Source organism: Bubalus bubalis, chromosome 8 (assembly GCF_019923935.1).
Source record: "Bubalus bubalis isolate 160015118507 breed Murrah chromosome 8, NDDB_SH_1, whole genome shotgun sequence".
Taxonomy (NCBI): domain Eukaryota; kingdom Metazoa; phylum Chordata; class Mammalia; order Artiodactyla; family Bovidae; genus Bubalus; species Bubalus bubalis.
Window position 1 is genome coordinate 20,207,155 of NC_059164.1, and position 25,122 is coordinate 20,232,276.

At 39.2% G+C, this 25,122-nt stretch overlaps 1 protein-coding gene across 1 annotated transcript; it reads left to right on the forward strand.

Moving 5' to 3' along the window:
* Positions 1 to 12,211: 12,211 nt before the first annotated feature.
* LOC112586450 lies at positions 12,212 to 24,250 on the forward strand. Its single transcript, XM_045166518.1, has 5 exons — positions 12,212 to 12,276; positions 18,936 to 19,462; positions 21,737 to 21,814; positions 23,367 to 23,506; positions 24,143 to 24,250. Exons 1-5 carry the CDS (start codon positions 12,212 to 12,214, stop codon positions 24,248 to 24,250), a joined length of 918 nt encoding a protein of 305 aa, XP_045022453.1.
* The last annotated feature ends 872 nt before the right edge of the window (positions 24,251 to 25,122 follow it).

Genomic DNA, 25,122 nt, shown 5'->3' on the forward strand with positions numbered 1-25,122 from the left:
GTTATAGTTTTTTCACTACCTATCTTCACAGAAGTAAAATAAAATGATCAAATATTTTTCTTTAATCATTTTAAAATCATTAATAGATTTTGGTTTTGCTTATTATTATCAATTTTTTTGATGTTATTGCACTGTGTGGCTTGCATTATCTTAATTCCCTAACCAGGGATTGAACCTGTGCCCTTAGCAGCAAAAGCACTGAGTTCTAATCACTGGACCACCAGAGAATTCCCTAGTTTTACTTTTTAAATTAAGTTTTAAAAAGTACATTAAGTTTTCTATTCTAAAACTTAAGTACATTAAGTTTTCTATAGCTCTATCAGTGTTCCCAAGTGTTCTAACATATGCACTGTAGTGTGTTAAAGCTTCTATAATAATTTCAGTCATCATTCAGTTCAGTTGCTCAGTCGTGTCCAACTCTTTGCGACCCATGAATCGCAGCACTCCAGGCCTCCCTGTCCATCACTAACTCCCGGAGTTCACTCAAACTCACATCCATCGAGTCAGTGATACCATCCAGCCATCTCATCCTCTGTCGTCCCCTTTTCCTCTTGCCCCCAATCCCTCCCAGCATCAGAATTTTTCCAACGAGTCAATTCTTCACATAAGGTGGCCAAAGTAATGGAATTTCAGCTGTAGCATCATTCCTTCCAAAGAAACCCCAGGGCTGATCTCCTTCAGAATGGACTGGTTGGATCTCCTTGCAGTCCAAGGGACTCTCAAGAGTCTTCTCCAACAACACAGTTCAAAAGCATCAATTCTTCGGCGTTCAGCTTTCTTCACAGTCCAACTCTCACATCCATACATGACCACAGGAAAAACCATAGCCTTGACTAGATGGACCTTTGTTGGCAAAGTAATGTCTCTGCTTTTCAATATGCTATCTAGGTTGGACATAACTTTCCTTCCAAGAAGTAAGCGTCTTTTAATTTCATGGCTGCAGTCACCATCTGCAGTGATTTTGGAGACCAAAAAAATAAAGTCTGACACTGTTTCCACTGTTTCCCCATCTATTTCCCATGACGTGATGGGACCAGATGCCATGATCTTCATTTTCTGAATGTTGAGCTTTAAGGCACTTTTTCACTCTCCACTTTCACTTTCATCAAGAGGCTCTTCAGTTCCTCTTCACTTTCTGCCATAAGGGTGGTGTCATCTGCATATCTGAAGTTGTTGATATTTCTCCCGGCAATCTTGATTCCAGCTTGTGCTTCTTCCAGCCCAGCGTTTCTCATGATGTACTCTGCATATAAGTTAAATAAGCAGGGTGACAATATACAGCCTTGATGTACACCTTTTCCTATTTGGAACCAGTCTTCTGTTCCATGTCCAGTTCTAACTGTTGCTTCCTGACCTGCATACAGATTTCTCAAGAGGCAGGTCAGGTGGTCTGGTATTCCCATCTCTTTCCGAATTACCCACAGTTTACTGTGATCCACATACAAAGGCTTTGGCATAGTCAATAAAGCAGAAATAGATGTTTTTCTGGAACTCTCTTGCCTTTTCCATGATCCAGCAGATGTTGGCAATTTGATCTCTGGTTCCTCTGCCTTTTCTAAAACCAGCTTGAATATCAAGAAGTTCATGGTTCACATATTGCTGAAGCCTGGCTTGGAGAATTTTGAGCATTACTTACTAGCGTGTGAGATGAGTGCAATTGTGCGGTAGTTTGAGCATTCTTTGGCATTGCCTTTCTTTGGGATCGGAATGAAAACTGACCTTTTCCAGTCCTGTGGCCACTGCTGAGTTTTCCAAATTTGCTGGCATATTGAGTGCAGCACTTTCACAGTATCATCTTTCAGGATTTGAAAGAGCTCAAGTGGAATTCCATCACCTCCACTAGCTTTGTTCGTAGTGATGCTTTCTAAGGCCCACTTGACTTCACATTCCAGGATGTCTGGCTCTAGGTCAGTGATCACACCATCATGATTATCTGGGTCGTGAAGATCTTTTTTGTACAGTTCTTCTGTGTTTTCTTGCCACCTCTTCTTGATATCTTCTGCTTCTGTTAGGTCCATACAATTTCTGTCTTTTTTCAAGCCCATCTTTGCATGAAATGTTCCCTTTGTATCTCTAATTTTCTTGAAGAGATCTCTAGTCTTTCCCATTCTGTTGTTTTCCTCTATTTCTTTGCATTGATCCCTGAGGAAGGCTTTCTTATCTCTTCTTGCTATTCTTTGGAACTCTCCATTCAGATGCTTATTATCTTTCCTTTTCTCCTTTGCTTTTCGCTTCTCTTCTTTTCACAGCTATTTGTAAGGCCTCCCCAGACAGCCATTTTGCTTTTTTGCATTTCTTTTCCATGGGGATGGTCTTGATCCCCATCTCCTGTACAATGTCACGAACCTCCTTCCATAGTTCATCAGGCACTCTATCTATTAGATCTAGGCCCTTAAATCTATTTCTCACTTCCACTGTATAATCATAAGGGATTTGATTTAGGTCATACCTGAATGGTCTAGTGGTTTTCCCTACTTTCTTCAATTTAAGTCTGAATTTGGTAATAAGGAGTTCATGATTTGAGCCACAGTCAGCTCCTGGTCTTGTTTTTGTTGACTGTATAGAGCTCCATCTTTGGCTGCAAAGAATATAATCAATCTGATTTTGGTGTTGACCATCTGGTGATGTCCATGTGTAGAGTCTTCTCTTGTGTTGTTGGAAAAGTGTGTTTGCTATGACCAGTGCATTCTTGGCAAAACTCTATTAGTCTTTGCCCTGCTTCATTCCATATTCCAAGGCCAAATTTGCCTTTTACTCCAGGTGTTTCTTGACTTCCTACTTTTGCATTCCAGTCTCCTATAATGAAAAGGACATCTTTTTTGGGTGTTAGTTCTAAAAGGTCTTGTAGGTCTTCATAGAACCATTCAACTTCAGCTTCTTCAGCGTTACTGGTTGGGGCATAGACTTGGATTACTGTGATATTGAATGGTTTGCCTTGGAAACAAACAGAGATCATTCTGTTGTTTTTGAGATTGCATCCAAGTACTGCATTTCAGACTCTTGTTGACCATGATGGCTACTCCATTTCTTCTGAGGGATTCCTGCCCGCAGTAGTAGATATAATGGTCATCTGAATTAAATTCACCCATTCCAGTCCATTTTAGTTCGCTGATTCCTAGAATGTCAACATTCACTCTTGCCATCTCTTGTTTGACCACTTCCAATTTGTCTTGATTCATGGACCTGACATTTCAGGTTCCTATGCAATAGTGTTCTTTACTGCATCAGACCTAGCTTCTATCACCAGTCACATCCACAACTGGGTATTCTTTTTGCTTTGGCTCCATCCCTTCATTCTTTCTGGAGTTATTTCTCCACTGATCTGCAGTAGCATATTGGGCACCTACTGACCTGGGGAGTTCCTCTTTCAGTATCCTATCATTTTGCCTTTTCATACTGTTCATGAGGTTCTCAAGGCAAAAATACTGAAGTGGTTTGCCATTCCTTTCTCCAGTGGCCCACATTCTGTCAGATCTCTCCACCATAACCCTCCCGTCTTGGGTTGCCCCACGGGCATGGCTTAGTTTCATTGAGTTGGACAAAGCTGTGGTCCTAGTGTGATTAGATTGACTAGTTTTCTGTGAGTATGGTTTCAGTGTGTCTGCCCTCTGATGTGGAGAAGGCAATGGCACCCCACTCCAGTACTCTTGCCTGGAGAATCCCATGGATGGATGAGCCTGGAGGACTGCAGTCCATGGGGTCACTGAGCGTTGGACACGACTGAGCGACTTCACTTTCACTTTTCACTTTCATGCATTGGAGAAGGAAATGGCAACCCACTCCAGTGTTCTTGCCTGGAGAATCCCGGGGATGAGGGAGCCTGGTGGGCTGCCGTCTATGGGGTCGCACAGACTCAAACAAGACTGAAGTGACTTAGCAGCAGCAGCCCTCTGATGCCCTCTTGCAACACCTAACGTCTTACTTGGGTTTCTCTTACCTTGGGCGTGGGGTATCTCTTCAGGGCTGCTCCAGCAAAGCGCAGCCATTGCGCCTTACCTTGGACGAGGGGTATCTCCTCACTGCCGCCCTTCCTGACCTTCAATGTGGGATAGCTCCTCTATGCCCTCCTGGGCCCACGCAGCCACCTCTTCTTGGATGTACAAGACTTCCACAGGACTGGGGGAAACAGAGACTCCAGTCTTGGAGAGCACAAACAAAATTTTGTGCGTACCAAGGCATAGAGGAAAGGAGCAGTGACTCCACAGGAAACTGAACCAAAGCTGCTAGTGTTGGGGGGTCTCCTGTGGAGGCGTGAGTCAGCAGGGGCTCACTCCAGGGACGGGAGGACTGGCGGCAGCTGTCTGGGAAGATCCCCTTTGGTGTTGGTTAACATCTTGGATGTTGGATGTCAGCCCCTGCTGACTCACGCCTCCACAGGAGACCCCCCAACACTAGCAGCTTTGGTTCAGTTTCCTGTGGAGTCACTGCTCCTTTCCTCTATGCCTTGGTACGCACAAAATTTTGTTTGTGCTCTCCAAGACTGGAGTCTCTGTTTCCCCCAGTCCTGTGGAAGTCTTGTAATCAAATCCCACTGGCCCTCACGGTCAGATTTCCTGGGGATTCCCAGCCCCTTTGTTGGATCCCCAGGCTGGGAAGCCTGATGTGGGGTTTTGAAACTTCACAACAGTGGGAGAACTTCTTTTGTATTAATATTCTCCAGGTTGTAGGTCACCCACTCAACAGGTATGGGATTTAATTTTTATTGTGATTGTACCTCTCCTACCATCTGGCTGCAGCTTATTCTTTGCCTTTGGACATGGGGTATCTTTTTTGGTATGTTTCAGAGTCCTCCTGTCAATAGTTGTTCAACAGCCAGTTATGATTTTGGTGCTCTTGCAGGAGGAGATGAGCGCATGTCCTTCTACTCCACAATCTTGAACTGAAAGCCTGTAGATTATTATTCTTAAGTACATTTTGTACTGTTTTGAAATTGAACAAACAGAACTGTCGGAAGAGTGTGTAATTTCCTTGGTTTTGTCTTGCCACAACAAAGATTTGAAATAGCAGACCAGTGTAACATCTTGCTTACAGCTCAGAGTTGTATTTGATAAACAAAGAATAGTACACCCTTGAGGCATGAGGGCAGGCCAACTGCAAAGGAGAGGCCCCAACCAGTCTTGGCTTCCTCTTTTTATATGTTTTGTCTCCTCCCCCGTGAGCCTGCCCTATGCAAATTAGGTCTAGCCTGGAATTGGGTGTGTTTTTTTTCACCTGAGGTTCTCACTCTGGTCCATGGATTTTTCCTTTATAACCTTTTTGCGGGATTTTCCCTTTCTTTGTCTTTTAACCACCACCATTTTGGACTCCTTTTTCCCATTCTACCTACCTAACAGAACTAAAATTTTTTATCAGTACTTTGAGAAAAGAAGTAAATTTTCTTGAGTTTACAAATGATGAACAGTGTTAGTATTTTTAATTGGCATAAAAGAGAGTAAACAATTATTTTAGAATGCTATGAAGGGCAGCAGCTAATGAGGTGGTAAAACAAGAATTATCAACTGCTGCAGGATGAGGAAAGGACACCAGTATATGAAATGGGAGTGAAGGAAGGCACCAAGAGGCTGAAGGGTGAGAACAGACAGAAAGAGGTGAGAAGACAATGCTCTTGGTGGCAGTCCATCTGCCCGCTGAGGTTTCAGTCTCACGTTGGAAAGGACACCAAAAAGGGAGCACGGAAGTGGCACAAGGGAACCAAGCAGCTGATCAGGCAGCTAAGAGAGCAGCATTACAGAACAAGGACCTAATAGGGGTTGCCACCTTAGTTCCACAGACTAATTTGCCAGAAACTCCTTCATATACTGAAGGTGAGACTCTTAAAGCTAAGAGTGAGAGCTTTCAAGAAGATCATTTGGGGTGGTTTCAAAAGGAGGGTCTCCTTTTTCTGCCTGGAAACCTCCAATGGAAGTTGGCTAACTCCTTACATGGCACCACTCATTTAGGGGAAAAGGCCCTCCAAAGATTACTAGAAAGGTCCTTCAGAGAAACAGGCCTCCAGATGATATAAGGCAAGTGGTCTCTTCTTGTCCCACTTGCCAATTAAACATCCCCCAAGGAGCTTGAAGACCCCAGGTGGCCCAGCACATCCAATGGCGTGGAACCTACCCAGGAGAAGACTGGTAGATGGACTTCACCCAGATGCCAGTTTCTCAAGGGTATAAATACCTACTAGTCATGACAGATACATTCACAGGATGGATTGGACACTTTCCCACCCAGACTGAGAAGACTGAGAAGGTAGTAAAAAAACTGCTCCATGAAATCATTCCAAGATTTGGCCTGACTAGGTCATTACAAAGTGACAATGTGACATCATTTACTTCTAAGGTCACCCAAGGGGTCTCTAAAGCATTGGGCATTACTTATTATCTCCATTGTGCCCAGAGGCCTCAGTCTTCAAGACAAGTAGAAAGAGCCAACCATTTCTTAAAATCAATGATAAAAATGATAACTCAGAAGACCTCCCTCAGATGGAAGGAGGCTTTACCACTAGGTCTCCACCCATAGTGCCCGTAAGGAAAAGGTTGGTCTTAGTCCTTATGAGATGCTATATGGGAGACATTTTGTTTATCTCAATGACCTTTTCCTTGATCCAGAGGCTCAGACTGTCCGGTCTTATCCATGGCCATTGGACAATTCCAACAAGGTATATGTTTGGGGGCATCAACCAGGGTCCAAAAGATTATAAAGAGCCACCACTATATGCTCCAGAGACTCAAGTCTTAATTAAAGTCTGGAAAGATGGGTCCCCAAAGACTCAACTCCAGCCCACATGGAAGGGCCCCCATCCTGTAATACTTCTACCCCCACAGCAGTCAAGGTACCAGGACACGACTCCTGGATTCACTACTCACAAGTCAGGCTGTGAAAGGAAACAGAAGAGGACACTCAGTACACCTGTGAGCCCTGGGAGAGCTCAGATACCCGTTCAGGACTACAAATGAGCGCCATTCGTATGAACACCACGAAAATTAAGTTTCTGGGGATAAGATTTCTCAGGATAGCTCTAAAGAGCCAACACAGCTTTGCAGGGGTTATACTCCAAAATAGGCAGGAGGTAGATCTCCTCATCCCTGAATAAGGAGGAACCTGAGCAATCTTGAGTGAGATGTGTTGCTTCTGGGTAAATACCTCCATCTAAGTTTAAAAAAGTCTCACAGTCCTCAAGAAAAACATTTAGATCCTACGGGATCTCAAAGAATGAGCTGGAGAGTCCTCAAGGTGACTACAATCTCCCTTTGGGGGAACCCTTCTCCTGGCAAGAGGGAATTTAGAGTTGGCAAATGCCCCTACTAATCCCTGTTATCCTCATATTGATGCTGCTTATGATTGCTCCTTGTATTATCAATTTTCTAACCCATTTCATCTCTGCCCAGGTCAACAAGCTACAATATGTAGTGCCAGTTCAACAATGATGTATAAAACTACACCCAACCATGGAAAATATCGCTCATCCTTGAATGGACTGCGAAGAAGGCTGAGCACCAAAGAATTGATGCTTTTGAACTGTGGTGTTGGAGAAGACTCTTGAGAGTCCCTTGGACTGCAAGGAGATCCAACCAGTCCATTCTAAAGGAGATCAGCCCTGGGATTTCTTTGGAAGGAATGATGCTAAAGCTGAAACTGCAGTACTTTGGCCACCTCATGCGAAGAGTTGACTCATTGGAAACTCTGATGCTGGGAGGGATTGGGGACAGGAGGAGAAGGGGACAACAGAGGATGAGATGGCTGGATGGCATCACTGACTCAATGGATGTGAGTCTGGGTGAACTCTGGGAGTTGGTGATGGACAGGGAGGCCTGGTGTGCTGCGATTCATGGGGTCGCAGAGTCGGACGCGACTGAGCGACTGAACTGAACTGAACTGATAAGGACTCTGAGGCTTGAGACTAGCAAGAGGGAGAGGCCCAATGCCCCTCACCATCCCAGTTCAGCAGAAAGTAGACAGAGAGACCTCGATGCCCCTATTCCCAAAGAATTGGGCGATGGGGAAATGTTAGATAGTTACAATAGGAAAAAGGAGTCCAAAATGGTGGCAGCTGAAGACAAAGAAAGGAAAAGCCCACAAAAATGGAACAGAAGAAAATCCGAAGACTGGAGTGGGAACCTCAGGTGAAACAAACAGCCCTCCTGGCTAGCCAGTTTACATAGGGCAGGCTCAGGTAGAGGAGAAAAAATCAAATAAAAAGAGGAGCCAAAATTGAGTTCTTCTTTGGGGTTGGCCCACCCTGACTCCTCAGAACATGTATTTTCCTTGCTTGCTAAGTAAAACTGAGCTATAACACTGGTCTGCCAAATAAAATTGAGCTGGTCCACTGTTTCAAATTTTTGCAGTGATGAGACAGAACTGAGGCAATTACATACTCCCCTGACAGCTCTTACACAATTTTGTCCTCTTGACGAATATTCAAAGAGTACCACCTCATTTCCTACTGCCAGTTCTAACTGTTCTGAAATGTAACCCCTATGGTTTTATAGATCCAAATTCATGAAAATAACTATGCTATCTTATTGTCTTTTCACGTAACTCAAGCTTCAATTTATTCCTGTTTTTCTTTGCTATTTTCAGTATGGAAATTGTTCCCTTTCATAAAGAAGGACATAAAATAGAAACAAAGCCATTAGCTGCATATGGCATACATTAATATTATTTCTTCTGCCCAAGAAGAAATAATATTATTTTTTTTAATTAATTAATCTGCCCTTTTTTTTTTAAATTCTGAACATAATTGAAAACCTATTTTACTTTCTTATTAATTTATGGAGTATTTTGAACTACAGTTACCAGCTATGTGATAAGATTATTACTACAATACTTTTTAAGTTAATTTATTTGAATCAATATAAACATATACTATTATGTTATTCAAGTAGCTTTTTAAGAAATGTGCACATTCCTTATGTAAAATAAAATGTTTTCTGCTCTAGGCTCTACCAGTAAACAAGCCTTTTCCAAATGCAGATTTCTGAGCCCAGGTGAAATAAAGCCAGCTATTTGGAAGCCATCAGCTACTTCCTCTCTGGTAAGTGCTGAGGAGTTGAGGGGATGTGTGAGGCGGCCATCAGACAGATTTGCCATCTCTTACGGTAAACAAGGAACAAGTATGTAAACAAGGAAAGCTGGATTGGCCCCAGATAGCTAGATGCATATGAAAGAGAGCATTTCAGCAAGCCTGGATGCTTGCATCTTCTCATACATTGAGGATTGCTAAATCTCTTCATGTGAGAGGTTTAGTTTTTCTTAATTAAGAGTAATCTTTTAATATTCAGATTACCTGCTCCTTGCTGCAAACTTGTATATAGCCTGGCTCCTCCCCTGCCTCCTTGGAGGTAGCTCTCTTGGGCTCAAGTCCTAACATTCCCACTGAATAAAATCTAACTCTCAACTTTCAGGTTGTGCTTTTTTTTTTTTTTTTTTTTCACTCAGCGCTTAGTACCAGGAGACCTGAAAGTCAGAATGTGGAGATTTTTGTCACAACAGGTTACCTTCCTAATTTTAGGGAAGCTGAGCATCAGATCCTTTCACATATCATAGATATTTATGTGCAGTAAAAATGTATTATACATTCAAAGTATCTACATAACAGGAGATTTTTGGATGGTTCTATATATAACTTCAGTCACTTAACCACAAAACAGTATTTCCCTAGAAGAAACTCCTTGAAAAGCATTCGTGAAAGCATTAAAGAGAATTATAGCAGCTTTTATGGTGTCCACCCATTAAACCACCTTCCCTTCCTCTCGTTTTTACCAAGACCTTTGTTGTTGTCAAAAATCAGAATAGATCTTTGTTGCTCTAAAGAAATTTTCAGAGATGTTCTTACTTCAAGGACCTGCCCCCTCATTAATTTCCCAGGAGAGTAACAGTCAGGACTGATTATTTGGCATTTAGTACTTAGTCTTAAGATGTATTCTTATAGGTTTTGTATCTTTTCTAGTGAATTATTTATAATTTTCTTGAAATCTAAGGCCATGCCCTGTGTATTTTCACATCCTTTACAATAGTACCGAACCAATATAAAAAAGCACTTTGAACATATTCTTTTGAGAAAGAATCATATGCATCCCTATGCAGAGAGTGAGAGAGATACATGTTAGATAGCATAAAGATAGGTTAATTTTATTCCAAAACTGTAAGAGATTGAGTAAACCCAACTCTACTGTCATTTCCCCAAGGAAAAAAACACAATGAAAGTGAATATTTTGTAAAACAGCACAAGTAAATATATGTTTGAGCTTCAGTTTATAAACTGGGATAAAATTATATATAAGCAATTCACTGCCACCCAGGGGTGAACTTTCACTTCAGATGAAATAATAGGATAGTCAAAAGACTTCAGACATTAGGGATCTTGGTTCAGGCAGTTTTATGCATGCGAGGGGTCAAACCCATATCTCCTGAATTGACAGGAGAATTCTTTACCACTGAGCCACCAATGAAGCTCAATAAGTTGATATGATGCATCAAAATAATAAGAAGAAGAGAAGGAGATAAGTTGGAGGATATTTAAAGCAATTTGGGCTATAAGTTGATCAACTTTTTAGCCAGGTAATGGTAACATGAAGATTCATTATGCAATTCTGTCTATTTTGGTACACATTTGAAATTTTCTAGGAGGTGTTTTTTATTTTTTAATCTCACCAAGAGATCACTGAGTGTAGAATTTGACCAGTGAAAACAGAAAGCTTTCTTCATAATTTATTTGCAGAAATCAGTAGGTTAAGCTGTAAATTATGGAAGAAAAACTTGTAATCCTCACTTGCCTTATAAAATGAACATTGAGGAAATTAACTCAAACATTCTTAAGCCCAAGGTAATAAAAGAGTTGAACCTGCTTTTCAAATTGTGCTTATATTAAATGTTAAACTCATGTTGACTTACAAAAAGATTACTAAACAAATATAAAAAGTGAATTGTCAAGACATTATTTAGTAAAACCGCTCTAGAGTGGGATTATTTTTTCTCTTGATGTTTACTAAGTTTGGAATTTTGTAGTATATTGATTTTCTAACATTTCCAAAAAGAGCTCAGAAGTTATTGCCTTGTTGCTAGGTTTTAGGGAACATTAGAACTACTTTCACTCTTTTTTTCCTACTCTGACTTGAGTCCTTTAGAAAATTAATTCAGTTTCTTAGCAACCCAGGTGGGTAAAACTTGAATACACTTTGAGATCTTTTGTAAAGCAAAGGCTAAATGTTTCCTTATAAACTATCTGTTTGTTAGTCTCATCTGGCTTTGCAGAAAAGATCTTCTGAGACATACTGCCAAAAACAATTTTATTAAAACTTGCAATTTTAAATGGTGAGTTAAGTTACTGATTTTCTAATGATTGCTCCTTTTGTGTTTATTTTGAATTATATCAGTTTGTCAATTTATCTAGGTCTTTTGAATTTGTGTAGTTTATGTTAAAATATATAACAGGAGCTCATTTGTGAGAGAAGCTATCTCTTTATATATAATATTATAAATGGGAAATCATGAGATATGTTAAGAAGGAGAAAGCTGGAAGTGCTGAATTTCTTTATAAATTTACAAATGCAAATGAATTCCTGGTGTAAGGAATTCACTGTGATCTTAATAGCAGACTATTTTACAATCCTCTTTGCTTGTTGGCAGCATTTAGGTATCAGGTATATATCTGTATCACTATCTCTCTGTCTGTCTAGCTCCCCAAATACTTAAGTTTACAAAATTAAACTCATATTTGTGAGCAAAATAAGCTTAGATTTGCATACATTTACTAACCTAAGGAATGCATTTATTCTAAAATCTGATTGTAAAAGCAGATAACAAAAATATTTTGTGACATTCTAGTAGAAAATATTGAGGAAGAAATTTAAATTAAAGTTTATTTTTTATATTGCCACTATTAGAAGTTTTCATTATTTAGAAAAAATGTAATTAGATATTTGAGCTTTTAGATACAGTTTCAAAAAAAGTATCTGTAATTTCCAGAATTTGGCACATGAAATTCTTATTCCTCTTATCATGGACCCATTTAAAGTTTGCATTTTTGTAAGGTTGAAAAATCATTGAATAGAAGAAATTTCACATGATTTAACCTAAAATATGCAGAACTCTACGTAGTGTTTGTAAAAATAGGTATATTTGACTCAATGTTACAATCTAATTTGGGTCAGATCTTGGAATTAACTAACTTTAATACAAGGAACAAGGCAAAACATAACTCTGAGTTCCACTGCTGTAAGGAAATATGAACCCTAATAGATCTGGGAAAACTTTTATTGGAGCGGCATTTAAACTAATCCTTAAGACCAGGTAATTTCTTAGATGGAGAATAACTGGGCTTGTTGAATGCAGATTAAACTATTCTATTATTTCCAGTGAGACATCTTTGGCAAAGTACAGCTTCTGTAGTATCAACATTTACCACTAAATCTTTGACTAAATGAGATTACTAGTTTATTTTTTCTTACTTTCTCAACCTTACATCTTAAGACCATATTTCTCTATGCCTTAGCTTTTTCCACATAAAGTGAGGAGCATAATGTGATATTGCCATCACAAGCTTCAATCATTCAACTAGATCTCCAGTTGATTTCTTTCTGCTGGGGTATCCTGGGGAGGAGGCAGATGGGCCACCCCCACCCCAAGGGTAAAGCAATTGGAGAGTCATTCCCTATGGGCTGAAACTCCAAGATGAGAATAACAGGACAATTGAGGGGTGAGCCTGGGCCCTAGAAATGCATGCACACACGTGGGAGGGTCCTGAGATATACCAAATATGGACAGTGAACCAGACAAATCAAAATGACTGGCCAAAGGAAACCTGGAAGAAATGTCCCATAAAAGTAATTCAAACTGCCATGAGGCTGTGACTCAGCCCCTCTTTCTCCCTGAGTCTGCCCGTGTGTCTTTCCATGCTTTGTTTTTATTGTTCAGTTGATCATTTTTGTCTGTCTCTGTCACCCATGAACTGCAGCATGCCAGGCTTCCCTGACCATAACCAACTCCTGGAGCTTACTCAAACTCATGTCCATAGTGTTGGTGATGCCATCCAACCATCTCATCCTTTGTCGTCCCCTTCTCTTCCTGCCCTAAATCTCTCCCAGCATCAGAGTCTTTTCCAATGAGTCAGTTCTTCACATCATGTGGCCAAAGTATTGAAGCTTCAACTTCAGCATCATCCAATTCATCCAATGAATATTCAGAATTGATTTCAATTATACTCTTTTATTCCTCTTAATAAATACTTATTTCAGTACTTTCCATCTTTGTGGGAATTTTCTGCAAAGCTGAAGGGCCAGGGCCCGTGTCGCTGACCATTGGTCTAGTGGCTAGGATCTGATGCTTTCACTGCTGTGACCCAGCCACAATATCCTGGGAACCAAAGCCTTGCTCCAAGCCATTGCCGACCGAGGCCACCCGAGGTCACAATGACATATGCTAACACATGATTCGTATATCACAGAAGCTTAATTTTACATGCATGTTATTCTTTTGAATAATATGTAACAATAACTTCATAATATAAGGACACAATGAAGTATCATACAAATTAAAGATAATTTATCCCTGGTTTATATATTGCATAGTTATAGTTTTTGGTAGCCAGGAAGCCCCAGACGTATACAGACAGCAACAGAAATGAGCAATAGTGGCAAGAAGGTGATAGATGAGCTTGTGTCTACTCTCAGCTACCTAGTCAAAAAGAAATCTAGACCTCACTGCATTCTCCAGTTAGAGCTTCTTAATCTGTTGACTGTCTAGCTCTCTTACTACCATGATACTTGTTTTTCATATCGATTAGACCTATCCTTATTCTTCCAGTTTATAAACCTCCTGGTCAGCTTCTTCCTAGCTGTACATCCTGATGAGACACTCTGTTGTCTCACTTACCGACACCCTCAACCTCCATGTCCTTTCATGGCAGCTGATTACAAAACCCTGGCCATGAATCAATACTCTCATGTGTTTTCTTTGCTCATGTAACCAGATTTCTGAGCCCTGCAGGAGATGGGTATATTTACAATTTTCGTCAAGACTGAGCCTTTGGTGCACCTCAGAAATTAAAAAATACATTTCAACAGAAATGTGAAGGATCATAGATGAGGCAAGAGACTTATAAAAGAAGGCATGAACTGGGAGCAAATTAACCACTGACCATCAAGGGCTTATTTTCATCATCTCCTAGTGAGTGGGTGGCTCAGTGTTGAAGTCACATTAGCCAGATTCAGAAGCACCCAATATGAAAACAACATGCAAATTTTTAGTTTATGAGAAAAATAAACCAAACTAACTCATATTTTCTTTCCAGTTCACTATCTTCCAGTAGACTACTGTGCATATGAAACCAGATGGTTAAAGTTAGATAAGAATAATAATAATAAATAATAATAATAATAAAGTTAGATAAGAATAATAATTAATTATTAGTTATATAGTTAAATGGCCCAGGTTATAAAAAGTTATGCATAGATATGAGAAGGGAAATAAAAATACCAATTATGGGCCACCGTGCCCTCCCCTCTGGAAGAATCTTGGAAGGGTATGGCCAACTTTCAAACTCTCACCCTTTCTTTTTTAACATCCTTTATTTACAAACCCTTTTAATTTCTATGCAGACATTCCTATTGTTTACTGTATAATAAAGCTATGACAAACCTAGACAGTATATTAGAAAGCAAAGACATCACTTTGTCGACCAAGGTCCATATAGTCAAACCTATGGTTTTTCCAGTAATCACATATGGATGTGATAGTTGAACCATAAAAAATGTTAAGCACCCTAGAACTGATGCCTTGGAGTTATGGTACTGGAGAAGACTCCTTTAGACTGCAAGAAAATCAAACCAGTTAATTGGAAATTAACTCTGAATATTCATTGTAAGGACTGATGCTGAAGCTGAAGCCCCAATACTTTGACCACCTGATGTGAAGAGTCGACTCATTGGAAAAGACCCTGATGCTGGGAAAGATCGAAGACAAAAGAAAAGGGCAGCAGAGGGTGATGGTTGGATGCCATCACTGTCAATGTGGTGCTGGGACTATTTGGACATGAATCTGAGCAAACTCCAGGAGACAGAGAAGGACAGGGAAGCCTGGCATGCTGCAGTCCATGGGGTTGCAAAGAATCAGAAATGATTTAACAACTGAATAACAGCATAATATAGAAACATGAAATTAAGATATTTTAATTTAACTTATATTTTTAGCATTGCTTAGGAAATGGTAATGGAGAAGGGAATGGCACCCCACTGCGGTACTCTTGCCTGGAAAATCCCATGGACGGAGGAGCCTGGTGGGCTGCAGTCCATGGGGTCATGAAGAGTCGGACATGACTGAGCGACTTCACTTTCACTTTTCACTTTCGTGCATTGGAGAAGGAAATGGCAACCCACTCCAGTGTTCTTGCCTGGAGAATCCCAGGGACGGGGGAGCCTGGTGGGCTGGCGTCTATGGGGTCGCACAGAGTCGGACATGACTGAAGCGACTTAGCAGCAGCAGCAGCAGCAGGAAATGTTAAACCTACATCCTACATCCACGTTTTGTTAACTGGTGTAGTACTTTAATGATTGACTTATTTTGCAGTAATTCTGTAGAGATTGTAAGTGACTCCCTATTCATCAAATCACCTTTATTTTTATTATATTATTGAGCAACCAAGGATAATATATTTTTGAACACTTGGGGGAATTTCTAATCTTCTCACTCAGATATTAAGTACCATTCTTCTTCTTTTTTTTTTTTTTTTTTTGGTCTCTATTCAGCTTTAAAAAAATGTAGTAAGAATCCTCAACATAAGATCTAGCCTCCTGATAGACTTTCAAGTGTACAATACAATACTGTTAACATAGTACACCATTGTACAGCAGACCTCTAGAACTTATTTGACTTGTATAACTGAAACATTATACCTGTTGAATACCAGTTCCTCATTCTTTGTCCCCACCAAGTCCTGGCAACCACCATTCTACTCTCCATTTCTGTTTGACTATTTTAGATTTCTTCATGTAAGTGGAATCATGCAGTATTTGTCCTTCTGTGACTGGCTTATTTCATTTAGTATAATGACCTCCTTTCATTCATCTTGTTGCACATGGCAGAATTTCCTTCGTTTTTAAGGCCAAATATTTTCTGTATATACAACATGTTCTTCACCCATTTATTAGTTTGCCACCTCCTCAGGAGCTGCCCAGGTGTAATCTGAACCTGGCCCCTGTACAGGGAAGACAAGGAAAGACCAAAGACAGAGGTAGACCATTGCAGATAGGGAGATAGGCAGGTTTAAGAAGCAAAGGAACTTACATATGTGGCTTGTCTTGGGCAGCTGCAAGACAAGTAGATCTCTGCACTGGTTCCCCACTCTCTGCCTGAATCTTGAAAGTTTATAGAGAGGACTTCCCTGGTTCCCAGGGGTCTGCCCTGGTGCCTCAGAGGTTAAAGTGTCTGCTTGCAATGCGGGAGACCTGGGTTCAACCCCTGGGTCCGGAAGATCACCTGGAGAAGGAAATGGCAACCCACTCCAGTATTCTTGCCTGAAGAATCCCATGGACGGAGGAGCCTGGTTGGCTACAGTCCGTGGGGTTACAAAGAGTCAGACACGATTGAGCAACTTCACTTTCCCTGGTTAAAGTCACGTATGCTGTCCAGATAGCCTCAGCAACACAGTACTCTCTCAAGGCTGTTTCCTTGGGCAACCTCTAGGTCAGGAAACTCAAGCGAGGCATGCACTCTAAGGACAAGGAGGGGATGAGGGACCTCCAGTTGCCCTTCAGTCATTGAGTTTTTGTCATTGAATTTTGGGGCAGTTTGTTAAAAAAGCATTGTTATAGCAAAAGCTGCCTTAGCCACAGGCCTATACTTCAAGTTATATAGTGGACATATATTTTGTTTAAATCTACTTATTATTATAACTTCTTTCCATAAACTCTTCCTCCTCTTGTATTTCTTTTAATTTTTCTTTTCTTTTTTTTTTAATTTTATTTTATTTTTAAACTTTACATAATTGTATTAGTTTTGCCAAATATCAAAATGAATCCGCCACAGGTATACATGTATTTCTTATCTTGGTTAAGAAATTTTGTGGTATCTTTGATTCGTTAAAATGATGTGTCATAAAAGACCTTTGGTGATGTAACTGCAACTGATTTTTAAGAAATCTTTTTATTCTACTACTACCTCTTCACATACATATGCTATGCTTCTGCTACACATGCCTTTTGCTTTTCTCTCAATGGATCATAGTCATTTAAAAAATATTTATATTAGAAGTTGAAAACTTTAAAACTATCATTTTATTTTACAAAATATTTATTATTAATTTTTTAAGTTGACATTGTCAGTGTTTCTCCAAAGTAGGTTTTCTTTATTCTCAATTTCAAATTACTGCATAATAGCATTTAGAATCTTAACATTTCTCTGTTTTGGTGTTTTTATCAAACAGCATGAAATTTTAGCACAAGAGAAGGAAAGTCGTACCTACCTCAGACCCTTATTTCCTAGGCACCAGCATTGTTTATTTCCACTTAGCCAGATAAATTTTATTTGATTTTTATCCCTCTTTCCATGGAGGTTTCAAATTCATTGGCATTGTCTACTATCATATTCGACATTCAATTGTGACTGACTCTTTGCGATTTCAGGGACGGTAGCCTGCCAACCTCCTCTGTCCATGGGATTCTCCAGGCAAGAATACTGGAGTGGGTAGCCATTGCCTTCTTCAGGAGATCTTCCCAACACATGGATTGAACCTGGGTCTCCTGCATTGCAGGCAGATTCTTTACATTCATTAAATCCCGGAACTGTGCCAACCATTTCCTTGTCACAGTTCAACAAAGAGGTAATCCATGATTCTTATCTGCTGCTGCTGCTGCTAAGTTGCTTCAGTCACGTCTGACTCTGTGCGACCCCATAGACGGCAGCCCACCAGGCTCCCCTGTCTCTGGGATTCTCCAGGCAAGAACACTGGAGTGGGTTGCCATTTCCTTCTCCAATGCATGAAAGTGAAAAGTGAAAGCGAAGTCGCTCAGTTGTGTCTGACTCTTCACTACCCCATGGACTGCAGCCTACTAGGCTCCTCCGGCCATGGGATTTTCCAGGCAAGAGTACTGGATTGGGGTGCCATTGCCTTCTCCAATTCTTATCTATAGATCCCAGTAGTAGAAACTGAAAGTTGCTCAGTCGTGTCTGATTCTTTGTGACCCCATGGACTATACAGTCCAAGGAATTCTCCAGGCCAGAATACTGGGGATCTTCCCAACCCAGGGATCAAACCCAGGTCTCCCACATTGCAGGTGGGTTCTTTACCAGCTAAGCCACAAGGGAAGCCCAAACTGGAGTGGGTAACCTATCCCTTCTCCAAGGGATCTTCCAGACCCAGGAATCAAACCAGAGTCTCCTGCATTGCAGGTGGATTCTTTACCAACTGAGCTGTGAGGGAAGCCCAATGCACTTACCATGGTTTAGATGGCCATAGATACCTCAGAAATAGCTTATGACAAGTTTTACATACTGTCTGTGCCTTGGTGAAATGCTATTTCCTCACTTTACCCCCCTGACTTATTTCTCCTTATTCTTCAAGATCAGCGCAAATGATAACTTTTCCTTCCGTGTCACTTCTATTTTCCTGATAGAGCTAGCTGTGCACCCTCCCAGGCCTCTCTTAACATTACTGTAATATCTATCACATTTCATAGGCTTTATTTTTTATCTTCATTCATAAAACTCTTGTGGTATCTATCATATTACATAGGTTTTATTTTTTGTCTTCATTCCTTTCTCCCAATTTCTCCCACTTATTTATGGATATGGATTTCAAGTTAATTGTTTTGAATTCCTAGCCCCTAGCTCAGTAACTGCTGTGACAAACATGTTGAATAAATGCTTGCAGCCACCACAATACTTTCTTCACCTCTCCACACACTCCCTATGATGTCTAAGCTTTTTTTTTTTTTCCTGCTTCATAAATCTTTTAGAGCTTACCCTGGCCCAGAGAGGAAATATTCGATACACCGTTGCTACAGCGGCATACTTCACCAGTTTCCATATCTGTTGCAGATTTCAACCTGTGAAAACGCCCTTGCGTCCCAGACAGGTAGGAGAGGCAGGGACACTGCAGAGAGGCTGCACTGTCTCATGCAAGATCGCAACTCCAAATGGAAAATAAACGCACCGCAACCACCACAAGCTGAAGTAAAAGTCAACATTTGGGAAATAAAGCCTCCTGATTTTAGTTATAAACTGTATACATCTTTGAGGCTTGCAGGAAAGCCATCAAGGACCATCATGCAAGAAGAAAGAAGAAAAATCCCTGACTTTCCAGGAAAAATGGTTCCCCTTCCCAGCCTAAGGAATCCTCCCAAGAAGGCCATATCTCCTAAATTTATAACTACATTTCCACGTCTGGATTCACAAAAAGCAAAGTTAATGTTTGTGGAGAGTGGAAAATATCCAAATGGTGTATACCTTAATCCAAAACCACATGACTTTCGACAGGTACAAAAAAAGCATTTGATTCTAAATAACTTAAAACAGATACGGGGAAAATATATTATTTTTATTCATTTCTTAACTATAACAACTATTATGTGAACTTAAAAAGTATATGTGAATATAATGTGTGTAAAGTTGCAGCAGTATTTCTCACGGAATAATACAATTCAAATTCAGCAATAAACGAATGGCAAAGGAGAGGCAAGACCCTGGTTGATGTTTCTGATGGGGTTTTATCTGCTGGAAGGGATGACCAGTTTAGGGATGGCTTTAGAAAGCCATTCAAGAAAGGGTTCAAGAAGATCTTGGACTGAAGTATGTTTGGAAAACTGTTTCCAGGTGTTTACTGTCTAGTAATGAATCAATCATGGAACAAATGGATGAGTGAATGAATATTGACAAAGAGGGGATGTTGTATTACTTCAATGAGTCTTTCTAATGGTTTGGAGTCTTTCTACTATTTTGAATAATATATGAGCAAGAATTTCCAATTTAAAATTGTGGTGGAAAATAAATATTTAAGGAGATGCGATTTGGTCAAAATATAATTCCATTAAAACATGAATATAGCCTATACTTAGGTCTATAATCTAACACATAAATATGACTCTTGCTAGGTAAAGAGAGAAGCAATAGGACTGATAATACCAGAAAATCTAAAAAATAAAAAATAAAAATGAAAAAGCTTATTCCAGTGGAAAATATAGGAAAACAGTTAAGAGCATTGAGTATCCTAGATCTCTTACTTTCTAATAATTTTGTACAAGTTGTTAAGCTCCTGTCCTTGTACATTGGGATAAAAATACTACATGTTTTATATGGTTATTTTAAGTAATGAAGGAGACAATTATATACAAATTTCTTACAACAAAGTTGGAAATATTGAGGTACCCAATAAAAGTGAACTTTTAGGAGCTATTAGGATAAAAGTTGGGAAATTAAAAAAGCTTTGATCTATAACCTTATTTACTTATCCAGGGCATCTAAATGCTTATGTTTGTAGTAAACGAAACATATTACCTTTTGTAAATGAGGGGAGGTCAATTAAATATCAAGTGCAATTGGTTTAATTTAAATTATTTAATTTATGATTCATGGGGCTGCAAAGAGTCAGACATGAATGAGTGACTGAACTGAACTGAACTGAAAATTAGAATTGCATGACCTGGATAAGTAAAAGTTCAAGGAATGAGGAACTTTTTAAAAAGTTCTATTGGAGTATAGTTGATTTATAATGTGTTTCAGATGTATAGCAACATGAGTCAGTTATATATAATATACATATATACATTCTTCTTTAGAGTCTCTTCTCATATAGGCCATTGAGCAGAGTTTCCTGTGCTATCAGTCGGTTCTTATTAGTTTTCTATTTGATATATAGCAGTGTGCATATGTCAATCCCAATCTGGGGCTTTTAAATTTTATGTCAATTAATTTGCTTTTTAAGAGTGAATGGGAGGCAGCAAGATATAAATTATACAACCACCAGATGTCAGTATTGTTACAGCTTTAAACAGCTGACAATTTTTTTTCTAAACTAAATTGGCTTCACATTGGATTTGATGAAAGATAAAAAATTTTGTATTAAGGAGTTTCCTTTGGGACTTTTAATATTTTATTACTTGCTGTGGCAGGACTAGAAACACTAAGAAGAGAACCTTGTCTAACTTCTGCATCACATCCCCAAGTTCATTCTTCTTTGTGCCACACTGATTCAGCTTTCAAGCAGAGACGTTTGTGTGGTTTTATTTGATTAGATTCTGGGAAGTGCACAAATTCTATTTTAGTTCATATTGGTGCATTTAAGCCATATTAAAGAAAACTTTGTTTTATAATATACTAAAAACAATCAATATTTATTCTATTCCAGTCTCAGCAAATCATTTTTAGCTCTATTCAACATTTTTCCTATTGCCTGAAATAAATTCAGCTCTAGAAATAAAACATGTAATTCTATTTGCATTTGAGATTGTGTTGCTAAATTCTGAATAGATTCTTTTTATTTCATCCTGTTTAAAATATCTTTTCTAAATTATTCACAGAAGGATAAGTGAAGTTCTCGCACCACCATAAAATGAATTGGTTAAACACTGTCTGGAATCTTGGATTATTACATCAACTGTTCATATGCAGGTTTTAAATGATACAGCAAAATCCTCAGAATACATTTTACTGGTGAAATATTTAATATTTGGAGAAACTGAATTCCAAGTAGAATGTTAGCAATAAGAAACAATGTTTCTTAGTAATAGCACAATCTTCTCTTTACATGTCTACAATGAATGTAATTTACCAAATTTTGTGACGACTTATGAAAAAGATCCTTTTGGATTAAAATTTAAGTCACAACATTTAAGTACAGGTAAGTTGTTATCATAAAGTTATAAACGTGTTAAACATAAGCTTTCTGCATTATATCTTAACAGGAATATTTAAAAAGGCAAATAATTTAAAAGGTATTTTTTTACTTATCACCTTTAATGATACAGTAAATTTTTTAAATTCTCAGTTCATTGATGGCAAAAATCCATATGCTTTGTTATACACAACTTTTAATATATTACTAAAAATTACTAAAAATCAAGTGATAACTCAGTGTGTTCTGTGTGGAGAACCAATGAGTTAAAATAGATTCCAGAGGCAAGATGCATAAGCTTTGAATCCTGGCCTCACTGCCCTAAATTACCTAAGCTGTCTATATCTTGCTTTCCTTACCTATAAATGAGAATGATAATAGTTGAATTTACATCATAAAATTTTTGTGAGCGTTGAATCACTGGGTCTCCTGCAAGGCTGGCATATTCTTTACCATTTGAGCCACCAGGGAAGCTCATACATATGTAAAGCACCTAGTAAATAATGTATGTAAAGCATATGTTGTCTAGCACATGGTAATATACATACCATTAGCATTATTATCGGAGAAGGCAATGGCACCCCACTCCAGTACTCTTGCCTGGAAAATCCCATGGGTGGAGGAGCCTGGTAGGCTGCAGTCCATGGGGTCGCGAAGAGTCGGACATGACTGAGTGACTTCCTTTCACTTTTCACTTTCATGCGTTGGAGAAGGAAATGGCAACCCACTTCAGTGTTCTTGCCTGGAGAATCCCAGGGACGGGGGAGCCTGGTGGGCTGCTGTCTATGGGGTCGCACAGAGTCAGACACGACTGAAATGACTTAGCAGCAGCAGCAGCAGTATTATTATGGTGCCATTTGTATGGTGTTTATGCAGACTTAATCTGTATAATCCAGTACTTTTATATGGATAAGGTTAATATATACTGTATTTACTATTATAATTACATATCAATTATAAACCAATAAGGTGTTAACAATGGTTGTTTCTGGATAGTGGGATAATGGTTGAATTTTATTTTCTTCTTTTCAAAATGAGTAGCAAATAATTTTATAATTGTAAAATTAAGATAATTTATTTGCAAATAATGTACACATTTTAGCATGGATTAAATTTAAAAGGGCTTGTCTAGGTACATAATTAAATTAGTACACCTCAAATTTCCTCGTGTCTAAGTCACTATGGAAGGAAACACCAAAAATATTTTATAAGACCAAGTCTTTGATGTTAGGAAACTTCTAAGTCAAATATAAGGTAGAATGCAAAATATGCCCTTCAAGTCAAAACCACTAATGAGAAAAAAATTTTTAAAGAGGTTCCCAAGGAAATAAAATAAGGTAGGATTTGAACTAATGTTTGGAGAAGGGCAAAATTAACTCCAGCAGAAATAGTAGAAAGGATAAGCAATTTTTAATTTAGATTTGCACCTATAAATATATTGCCCAGCAATTTACTGCTCCTGGGTCCTGATCTCCAAAAATGAGACCATCTTGTGAAAGACTTCATGAACAAAGACTCATGTCACTGCTAAGTTTCTCATTTGTCTTCCTGTCTCTAGTAAGTGGATGCCCATTGCTGAAAAATGGTCAACAGAACAGCACAGAAAGATTTATCACCTACAAGCCTTGTGAATGCGCCTGGGATTCAAAGCTAATTTTACCAAAAGCCCCTTGGCCCGTTAAATCTGCTTCATACACAGTGAGTTTGCCTGTTTTTCCATAGCTGTTGCGGTTTGTATATGGCATTGTTGTTAACAATTGCTTTAATGCAGGAATTTTTCATTTGTTCTAGTGAAAGATATGCCTATCTTTAAAAGTGAAGCATTCAGATTTCTGCTTTTACTTAAAATGCAAATAACGGATTATCTAGTATTTGAGGTTTTTTTTTTTCTTATATCAAAGATAGTTGACATGGTGGCTGCTGCTGCTGCTGCTAAGTCGCTTCAGTCGTGTCCGACTCTGTGCGACCCCATAGAAGGCAGCCCACCAGATTGAACCCTAAATGTTGTGGGAAATCTTTCCCTAATTTACTCCCACTTTTTTTGGAGCAGCCCATTTTGAGTGTATTGCACTCAAATAAGGCCTGACAAGAAGGCTCTCCCAAACACTCTGAAAAAGATGCTGAAACACATTTTATGCCTCAAATTCTCCCCTGGACAAATTAGGCTTCTTCGAATAGTCTTGCACATGCACACAGAACAAGATGTGTGTTTGGCATATGGAGCAAGTTTTTAAAGCCAAAGATTATTAAATAGCAATTTTTTAAAAGATAAACGAAAATTAAAGTTGATGTATGCTTGCTTTCACTAACTTCCTTTGTACCATCTTCCTCAAGAGACACAGAAGGCGGCGGGATGCATACAGTGCATTTATGGATCGTGTGGAAGAAAAGTTTAATAAGACATGCAAGACAATGGGCGAAAATTTTAAGATTTCTTGTTAAACAGTTAGATTAACTCTTTAGAATTACTACTCATATGAGTGTTTTCACTGCTATGTACTTTATCCTACAGAAGCTCTACTATCACAGGAATTATAAATGAAGTATTTGTGTTGTGCTTAAACCATTTTAAGAATCCAGTCCCTTGTTCAAATAACCATGATTTTTCCTAGATTTCAGCATCATTCTGGAAAACTACACATTGATCATGTTACAATTCCAAATTTCGTAAACACTGTTGGTGCCAGCCAACTCCCCTCATTCTTTCTTATTCCAGAGAATTTGTGCTTAACTTTCAAAAGCCAACATCTGCATCTCCTTGCCCAAGGGTTATCTCTGGCTGTGGAGCTGACCACACCAGGTCCTTGTGCCCTATGGCTTTATATCTCCTAGCAGCAGTCCTCAAGCAAGAACTGAGATGGTTGTTTTACAGTGTTCCCCAGGGCTCCCCAAGGGGGTTCAACTCCCGTTGTCTCAGTAATTATTTACACTTTGTTGACTTCCTTCCTTTTCCTTTATCACCTGCCCAGGTTCTTACCTTCATCTGAGGAATTACATGATTTCATTAGAATCCTTGAAAGGTCTCCTTCTGCCAGTTTCCTCTCATGTAGGCACCTTCGGTCCCTTTGCCCTATAAATGATGACTCGGGCCCCTCTGATTTGGCTCTTTCCTTAGAGGAACCAGAATGGATATTCTGCAGTGCTTCCCCCCAAGAATAATGATGCCTACTTCTTAAAAAAGGCCTTCAGAGTTTTAATCATTTACTTAATTTGGATGGGATGGAGTGTGAGAGCAGCAGGTCTTGCCCGTCCACCTTTTAAAAAGCCCTGTAGGAATAAGTCTGTTAGCAGCTTCTGTGTGAAACACAGGAGTA

Bases quoted from the DNA above. Each gene is read 5' to 3' on its own strand.
- LOC112586450 (XM_045166518.1), top strand. From the start codon at position 12,212: ATGAACCCTAATAGATCTGGGAAAACTTTTATTGGAGCGGCATTTAAA. The intron at 12,277-18,935 runs GTAATTTCTTAG...TAAATCTTTTAG, and splicing joins AAACTAATCCTTAAGACCAG to AGCTTACCCTGGCCCAGAGA. The intron at 21,815-23,366 runs GTAAGTTGTTAT...TCCTGTCTCTAG, and splicing joins GTCACAACATTTAAGTACAG to TAAGTGGATGCCCATTGCTG.